The following is a 9,865-nucleotide window of genomic DNA, read 5'->3' as shown; positions in this document are numbered from 1 at the left end:
GCCATTAATAATCCTGGCCTCCAACCAATAGCTAGACTGTTAAGCAATCTAGAAGTAAAACTCCCTATTTAAAGTTATTGGTGCTTCTTTTTAAAGTTATTGGTGCTTGTTCGGATCATCACTATGTCTATTAAGGTTTAAACAAAAATGGGATCTAACCTCCTTCATGGGTCTTTAAGTTCCTCTCTGTGACCCTCAAGATTAATTGGGGTTTATTTCAGTCCTGGTCATTTTTTACCTCCTGCTCTTGCTTCCAGTGAGTTAATTCAGGTTATGGATCATCTGGCCATTCCTCCTGTCCCTTTTGAGACAGGCGGGAAGGTGGCAGGGCACAGCCATTCAAGGAATGCTACAGCAATTAACATCAAAATGGTGAAAGATTCAATCCCCCAAAGGCCTTGAGGCTCAAGATGTTGGGAAATTTGACTTCTAGCAGATCATGAGCTTCATTATACGCTCATTGTAACATATTACACGATGAGTAAGTAACATGCTCACAGGCCCATGACAGTCCCAAGGCTAGCCACAAAAAGTCAAAGAGTGGGAAATGGCCAGCTTCCTAGGAATCCCAGCCCCTTCTCCAGACTAGTTAGACTAGACCTTCCACTTATTAACACATGAAGCCACTGAGCCCATAAAAACTGGCAACGCGGTGCATCGTGGCCACCTCCTCTCTCTCTCTGGAGAGGGCCCATACTATCTATGGAGTGTGTACCTACTTTTAATCTGAGCACCCAACTCCCACACCTTGTGGCCTTTCTCTTGCCTTTCAACGCATCTCTCTGAATAAATCTACCTTTACTCAACTGTGGCTTGCTCTTGAATTCTTTCCTGCGCAAAGCCGAGGTGGGAAATCCCATAAAAAAGTCAAGCAGGACCCCCCCAGGCAGGGCCACTACTCTCCTGCCAGCACCATCATGTTCCCTGGCCCAGAGGCTCTATTTCACTTTTTGCCTCTGAAATGGCTTACTTCTAGGAAAGTGGAACTTACCCCTAAAATTCTATTGGTTCCCTGAGCTCACTCCAGATTGGTTATTTCCTGCATCCTGATTGGCCCATTTCCCTAACTTCTGATTGGTCCATGTGTAGTACTTCATTTGCATGGAGCTCACTCCTGATTGGTTACTTCTCTCCCTCTTGATTGGTTATTTCTCTCCCTCCTGATTGGTCCATTTCTACAAAGCTTGTTCCTAATTAGTCAACTTTTGTTATACCTTATTTCCATATGATGTTGCTAAGTGCTAACTGGCAGCCTCTAAAAGCCTGTATAAACCTATATTTGGGGTCCAGAGCTTGGAGTGTTAACTCTTCTGGGCCCGCTGGCTTAATAAACCTGAGTTCTCCAACTCTCCGAGTGCTGCTTGGTCTGTCCCTGGATCCAGGTTGCTGTCACAACTGAGCTATAACACTGAGCTGTAAAACATTTTTTCTACACAGAGCCAAGGACCCACACTTGGCAGGGCACGTCCCAGGGGCTTAACGGAAGCCTAGGACATGGCCCTCCTCATGCCCCACATCCGTTTTTCCTGCATCAAGCTGAGAATAGGCACATGGGGCAACTCACATTTTCTGCCACCTCAAGAACTCTTTCAGTATTGATTTTGGGGTTACAAATACATTTTTTGAGTGGGCAAATCTGCAAATTCAGAACCAGCACATAAAAAGCATCCACTATATATATTCACAATATGCATACATATATATACCTTCTATTAAGTGCTAAAGGCTTATTTCTATCATCTCGTTTAATCCACACACATACACACACCACGGGAAAATGAGTTTCAGAGAAGTTAAAAAAGAAGGTCTCACAGCTAGTGACTGAACTTTGGTTTTCCGTTTTAGACATTCATACCGTAAAGTCTGCCCCCTCCCCCCTTGGTGTACAGTCCTATGAGTTTTAACACGTGCAGTGACTCTTCTAACTACCATCAACCGGACACAGAACAACTCCAACACTCTGTTAGCGGATAGAGGGACCTCAAGTTAGAAAACCCACCAAATGAGTGGACAAACCTACCAAACAGGTAGGCAAGGCCCTCCCCTCACCAATCATGTGTAGGTCCTTGCCTGCCATCTAAGAATTCTCAATAGAGGCAGAGGGAAAAAGTGAAAAAAAGAAAGCTGCTTTATTACTCAGAGAGAAAAAAAATCACTCGAGGTGGGAGCCGTCAGCCAGGTAGCTGGTAGGGACTGATCCAGCCCCTGATTGGGTGGGATCTTTTATTGGAAAGCTCTGCCATCATTATCCTCACTTCGGTTGTGTCAATCAGCTTCTATTACAGGCTCCTTCCTCCAGTGGAGTTCAGCCCTAAAACCAAAACTTCCGTGGGAGAAAGAGAACAAAGAAAGAGATAATGGGGTATATCCTTGGATCAATGCAGCAATTATGGGACATGAAACATCTTATTGAACGATTATGTTCTTGGGACCAAGGTGCCAGCTGTAAGACTTGGTAAACAACCCGTTTCCTAACAGTCCAGCACTTTCTTTCCTCTGTTATTAATCAGTCAGGGTCAGTAAGCCTGTCTAATCACCTCTCTCAACTCCAAAATTTTCTTAGTGATTTTGTGAGTCCGGTTTCTGGCCAAGCCCTGCCCTCAGTGTCAGGCTTTGCTTCAGGCCACACTAGCCCTCAACGTTCAGAACCTAAACCTGAAGGGCTGGTCCCAGGCTATAAAGCCTTTTTTCAAGGGCTGAAGGGCCCTAGGTTTCCAACTCTTCGTTGAAACCGGGCCTGGAGCTTTTTCCACAAACTGCTCCCAGAGGAGCGCCCGCCGCCAGCACCTCCGGGCACGCACACGGGCACTAGCCCCTGCCCTCCCGCCCCGCCCCGCCCCGCCCCCCCGAGGCCTCCCGCCCCGCCCCTAGCGTTGGGAACTAGGCTCTGCTGCAGCGTCAGTCTTGGCCCGGATCTCGCGGGATGTCCTTTTGTCTGCTGGGCCTGCCTCTGCGGTGACTGATCCAAGCCATGCCTGTGGCCATAGCACGGTCTCAGCCCCGGAACCGGGTGTTTGTGGTAGGGGTTGGGATGACCAAGGTAAACAGAGCCGTAGACCCCCAGAGGCGGGGCGCTTGCACCTCTCTGTCTGGGTGAGGCCGGGGTAGCCCGGAGGTGACCGGGAAACGGGGGGTGGGTCAGGCTTGGTGCTGTGCGTCGGTCCGTCCTTCCTACCCGCAGGGCGCCGGGGGCATCCTTCCTAGCTCGGCTTCTTGGCTCTGGGGACATCAGAGTGGCGACTCGGGTGGGTTGTGATGTAGAGTGTCTCTGGGGGAATGTAATGTCTCAGGGTTGTTCCTGCGGCCATGTTTCCCCCTTTCTTCCTTTTTCTCCCTGGGGCAGTTTGTGAAGGACGCCCCAACATTATCCAAAGTCCACACCTCCTTTGAATCTGAGTGAAATCCTAGGGTGTGTGGACCTCTGACCGAAGCCAGGTCGGCCTCATACCCGAAAGGAAAGCATGTCGTGAATGTCGCCAGCTCTGCACTTTCAGGAATAGTCCCCGTAGCATCCATTCTCAGGTAGTTTCAGGTGTGGATGAGGAGAAGCATTAGTGATGCTCAGCACAAGTGTCAGGTTTTCTGGATCCTAGGACCTTTGTGTTTCTCAGGTGGTTCTCAGGAGGCTAGAGGCTCCCACAGTCTCATTTCTTGACACCCTCACCACTTCTGTACTCTAACAATGCCAAAGTGCTTTTAGTTTCCCTCCACCCCTTTTTATGCCTCCGTTGTTTTGCTTTCTGTTGTCCTCACCACTTAATATCATTTGTTTTCACTTGGCTAACTTATTTGCATTTTTAAAAGATCAATTCACATTTTCTCTAAGAAGCCTCAGATCCTCCTGACTTTCCCACAGAGCCCTGTACTTACCTCTGTCCTAGTACTTACTGTGATATCCTGACATTCGGCTTATATGTCTATATTCTTCCTTAACATGTATACTCCTCCAAGTCAAGAACCATGTCTAATTCATTGCCTCTTTTCATGTCTATTCATATACCTCTAGCACCTTGAAAATACTGGTGTCTGAAGACCCTCAGTGAACGTTAGTTGAACAATATTAAATGGATATGCTTTGTGAAAGAGAGTTCCTAGAGGAAGTTCTCTTTCTGAGAAAACAGCCTTAAACTTCTTATCTTACCGAATGGACTGAGAGTACACAAAGCAATCAAAACATGGAAATATAAAAGTCAGTCTAGTACATTATCTAGTACAAGCAGATACTTGAAGATCATCCTATTGTTTCATGGAAGAGGGGACTTCTAATATAGGTGGACAGTAAAACTTTTTAAAGTATAGTATTAATGCAGTCAGATCCTCCATTGTCTGTTAAATGTCTGGATATGCTGGCTAACTAGAAAAGAACTGAGTTTTCTAACGCTTCAGAAAGTGGGAGATGTATTTATTTTTCATCAGGTTAGGAGGCGGAGGTGTGGGAGGTGTTAGTTACAATCTTGAGGAAAGAGATTGGGAGTATGGAGAGCAGTTTTACTGATGTGTTTACCAGGCCAATGTACTTTCCTCTGGGTTTAGACTTTTGGAACTTGGTGGAGGGTTTAATGAAGAGAGGAATTTAGTAGGTAATACTTTAAGCTCTACTGGTACGTCTCAACTGGTTGGGTTCCTGTGTTGTGCTTCTTGATTTCAATAGCTGAATTCCTAGACAGCTTGAAGTTCTCTTAATGAGGCTTTATTATCAGTGTAGGAAATTAATTCCTATTGGTAAATTAGAATTCCTATGGTGCATGTTGACAGGTTTTAACACAACTAAATCACAACTACTGCCTCGCTGACAGTGGGCCGAGTCCCTTTGCTTATGCTGCCTACTTCCTGAAATGCCCTCTTTTCATCAATTTAAATTCTACCTGTTTTCAAGAACTAATCTGCCTTAGTCTGTTCAGGCTGCTATGACAATAATACCATAGACTGGGTGGCTTAAACAAGAAATATTTATTTCTCACCGTTCTGGAGGCTGAGAAGTTCAAGATCAAGCCGCAGGCAGATTTGGTGTCTGGTGAGGTCCTGCTTCTGGTTCATAAACAGCTATCTATGGCAGAAGAGGCAAGGGAACCTGCTGTCCTCTTATAAAGGCCAAACCCATTCCTGAGGGCTTCACGACTTCCCAAAGGCCCCACTTCCCAAAATGATCACATTGGGAATTAGATTTCAATACAAGAATTTGGGGAGGACATAGACATTCAGTCTATAGCAGAATCCAAGTATTTTCTTAAAACTTCCTCAAACTGCTGTTAAGTTACACTGGCCACCTTTTTTATTTTTATTTTGTAAAATTCTGGTGCACTTATAGTCCGGACCATATAATTAAATACTTAATTTTTCTAATATTTCTGTTTATAATTCCCCGACCCACAGAAAAAAAAAGTCTCACATCACAACTCCATACACACGCACACACACACAACTGAAACAAGTTTGCTAAAGCAACCCTTATCTTTATTATGTGTGATAAACTCTTGATATTTCTTATTCTATTTCACTTTTTAAAATGCTGTTCACAACCCACAACCCTCAGAATTGATTTTGCCACCCTCTACAAACCTACAGTGTGAAAAACATTACATTATCTCATTTACTTTTCACCGTATAATGGATTACTATCCCCATTTTATTGTCCATCTTTGAGGATCACAGGGGCTAAGTAATTTACCTATCTTGATACTGTTCCTAAATTTTGAAACTTCATTAGTTAAAATCTCGTATTCTTTCCATGCAGCTCTAACACACATTGCTGTTATAGTTAATTCATCATTTGAACTTATATTCAATAAACATTCCTGTTATATGCTAGGAATAAAAAGATGGAGAAAGCAGGGCTCCTGTTTTTAACAAATGTGTAGTATGAAGAAGGAAAAGATAAACAAGTAATTTACATACAGTGTATTAGGACATTTGATTAAGCATGGCATATTGAAGATATGAATTTATCTCTATATTGGTGCTTTCCAAACCTCTCTAGGATGACAGGGAGGAAATAAGAAAGGTATTAACCCATAAGGGTAAAGTGAATAGGAGAGGAAACAATAGCAGAACATGTCAGGTAAACATTGGATGACTAACAGCTGATGGAAAAGTGGTCATTGACTCAGAACAGAGGAACCCACAAACCAAATTTCTGAAGAGGGGTTATGCTGGCTGAGTCTTCCTGCAGAACTCCACAAGGCTCAAGACCTGCATGTACGAGGTGCCAAGTAAGGTGAGGATGAGAGAAGGGAAGGAAAACACTTCAGTGGAATAACTGGATCCCAAGATCCCTTTTACCACTAGGTGACTGTCCTTCCTTATCAGGGTATTGGAGGCTTGTTCTCTGGAGAAACTGAACAGGTAAATCTCTTGAATCATCTGGCTGTTAGGCTTAGTGGAAGGCAGGAGTGAGTCCCAAGCTGAAAAAAGGGAGTTGAATGAAATTCAGTATACTAAATGATGGTACTTCCCACCCCTGTTCCCAGAACACTGGCAGTCAGACATATACTAGCTTCCTGGCAAAGGTTTGGAAAATTATGTGACACGGCTCCAGAGAAAAGCCAAATTACCATTCCACTCAAAGTGCAAGATTTTAGTGGACTTTAATATAACAAGAGTATGAAAAATTCATTGGTATTTTAAAAAATTCAACATTTCAACTAACCTGTAAGAAACTCCCACTTGTCAAGTTTTAGTGTAGTATTAAAAAAGAGTATCCACAATTATCTAAAGAGGCTATTAAAATATTCCTCCCTTTGCCAACCACATATCTGTATGAGGTCAGATTTACTTTATAGACTTCAACCAAAACAGCATAATGCTAGAAGTTGAATGAAGAATCAGCAATGAGAATTCAGGTGTCTTCTATTAAATTTGATATTAAAACAATGCCACTTACTGCTTTTTTTGTAATTTTTTTCAGTTATTTTTTATAAAAATTATGTTAACATGTAATGGGTTAAATTTTTTTGAATGAATTGAAGGCTTTTAATAAATGTCTTGTTTTAAGTGCAAAGAGAGTAAATTTTGGTAAATATAGCCTTCATAATCAAAAGCTTTTTGGCATCTTCAGTGATCTTTAAGAGTATAAAGTGGTCCTGAGATTGAGAAGTTTTAAGAATTGCTGGATCTAGTCATTGAGCACCAATAGCTGCTAACAACACAAAGAGAGGAAACAGTCAGACGTTAGATGTTCCCTGATGAACGACTACGCCACGACCTGTAGTTTTACCAAGGAGGTAAAATGTGAGTGTGCAGGCTTCTGGATCCAGCTGCCGAGCTGCATGAAGTAAAGGAAACAGAGGAACATGCTGAGCTGCATGAGTATACAGTCCACAAAATCCAGGCAGTGTGGGGCTGCCTGCCAAATGCTCTGGGTTCTTCAACAGATACGTGGAGAGGAAAAGAAAGGGGTGTACATTGAAAGAAAACTAACACAACATTGTAAATCAGCTGTACTTCAATTAAATAAGTAAAAGAGAGTTAAAAGCCCATAAAATTAAAAAAAAATGGACAAAACTGAATTGTAGTGTCTACAGATAAGACACTGGGTGGTAAAGCTGTGAAATACTACAAGGGAGTGATTACTGTAGGAATCAGAATAATAATTACTTTGGTGGTGAGGCAGGGATTGAGATTGGAACAGAGGTTTAGAGGAGATTCTAGAGTGGCAAAGTTGTTTTTTGTCTGGGTGTTTGGTGTCAAAGGCAGACACTAGGTAAAGTGTTAGGACAGATTTTGGTCAGTTATACACTATTGCAAAAGGGAAAAAGTCCAGTGTGAACGGAACTAATTTTATACAGAGGTGACTGGCTGTTTTAAAGGGAGAATAAGGGATTAGGGACGGTGGTGAGTAAGGAGCTCAGTATGGTAGTCCCTTGGTATCCTTAGGGGATTGGTTTCAGGATCTCTTTCAGATACCAAAATCCATAGATGCTCAGTCTCCTTAGTTGGCCTCGGGATGCACAGGGCCGGCTGTATTGTCAGGGAAGTGAAAACTTACATAAAGTGGGAAGAGGGGAGCCTAGCAGCACACTACTCTCTCTTTGTAGTAAGTGCTCTCTATACCTTATACATGCTCTGGTTGTAACTAGTGAACTTAAGAGTGACTAGTAGGGGGGAAATAGATAATTTTTGGCTGCTGAATTTGGGAATTATGAAGGATTACCTAATTCAGGAATTATGAAGAATTGGGGTGGGGCAGAGGTAGGAACAAATGGTAAATGTTTTATTTTGGTTCAGTTCAACAGATGTATTTTGGCACTGGGCAATAAAGTGTGGCATTTAAGTCAAGTATCTACACAGTGTTTCAAATTGGATTTTGTGATCCATTGCTGGCATCATGAAATCAATTTAGAAGGTTGCTTCTAGTGTTAAAAAAATTGAAATAGAATAGAAAATATTGTATCAATATAATAGGATAAGTATTTCATGAAAAATTTGCTTCAGTTACGTAGGTACCTACTGAGTCATTTTGTAATATGTATCTTGTTGTGGTTTGCAGTAAAACATTTTTGAAAGCCATTTCTTGTTAGCCCAACCTCTCACCAGCAAACCACTCCATCTTGTCTAATCAGTCACCATGTTTGGTAAATTTTTCTTTCTTTATGATTCTCAAGTCTTTCTGCTTCTTTCCATCCCTTCTGCTGCTATCTTAATCAGCTCTCACTTGGACTGTTTCAGAATCATGCCACTTGGTCTCACTGTCTCCAGCCTTGCTCTCTTCATACATTTCTTTGTCTACTTATATTTTAAGTGGAGTTACTGGGGATTGAACCTTGGACCTAGTGCCTGCTAGGCAGGCATTCTTACCACTGAGCTATCTCTTCCCCCCTTTCATACATTTCTTAACATTGCATCTAGAATGATCTAAAATGCAAGTCTTCTCATCCTACTCTGTCTCTCTTTTTAAAATAGGGCTTTATTTCTCAAAGCAGTTTTAGGTTCACAGCAAAATCAAGCAGAAAGTACAGAGTTCCTACATGCTCCCTGCCCCTACCCATGCACAGCCTTGCCCACTATCCATAATCAGCATCAGTGTGTCACAGTTATTATAGTCCATGAGCCTACACAGACAATTCATTATCACTCAAAGTATGTAGTTTATGTTAGGATTCACTCTTGGTGTTGTATATTCTATGGGTTTGGACAAATACATGATGACATATCTATTATATTATACAGAATAGTTTCCCTGCCCTGAAATTGCTCTGTGCTCTACCTGTTCATCCCTCCCTCCCCTCAGCCCTAACAGCCACTGATCTTGTTATTGTCTCCATAGTTTTATCTTTTCCAGAATGTCATATAGTTGGAATCATACAGTATTTAGCCTTTTTAGATTGGCTTCTTCACTTAGTAATATGCATTTAAGTTTCCTCCATGTCTTTCCATGGCTTGATAGCTCATATCTGTTTAGTGCTAAATAATATATATATATGTGTGTGTGTGTGTGTGTGTGTGTGTGTGTGTGTGTATATATATATTTAAAAATATATTTTTATTGAAGTATAGTCAGTTTACAATGTTTTGTCAATTTCTGGTGCACAGCAAAATATTTCAGTCATATAGAAACATATATATATTCATTTTCATATTCTTTTTCACCATAGGTTACTACAAGATATTGAATATAGTTCCCTGTGCTATACAGTATAAATTTGTTGTTCACTGAATAATATTTAATTGTCTGGATGTACCACGTTTATTTATCCTTTCACCTACTAAAGACATCTTAGTTGCTTCCACATTTGGGCAGTTACAAATAAAGCTGCTATAAACAACTGTGTGCAGGTTTTTGGGTGAACATAAATTTTTAACTCATTTAGTAAATACCAAGGAGCACAGTTGCTGGATCATATGTTAAGAGGATGTTTAGTTTTGTAAG

General features: G+C 41.7%; 1 protein-coding gene across 1 annotated transcript in view; it reads left to right on the top strand.

Moving 5' to 3' along the window:
• Window positions 1–2,883: 2,883 nt before the first annotated feature.
• The window catches only part of SCP2 (sterol carrier protein 2), a 97,542-nt gene continuing 90,560 nt past the window's right edge, over window positions 2,884–9,865 (top strand). Inside the window, exon 1 of the mRNA XM_015236165.3 lies at window positions 2,884–3,040. Within this exon, the coding sequence (XP_015091651.1) occupies window positions 2,972–3,040 (69 nt within the window). The 5' untranslated portion in view covers window positions 2,884–2,971. The remainder of the gene's footprint in view (window positions 3,041–9,865) is intronic.

The sequence above is a fragment of the Vicugna pacos genome, chromosome 13 (assembly GCF_048564905.1).
Source record: "Vicugna pacos chromosome 13, VicPac4, whole genome shotgun sequence".
Taxonomy (NCBI): domain Eukaryota; kingdom Metazoa; phylum Chordata; class Mammalia; order Artiodactyla; family Camelidae; genus Vicugna; species Vicugna pacos.
Note: the sequence above shows the minus strand (reverse complement) of the source record. Positions and strands in the feature narration are given on the sequence as shown.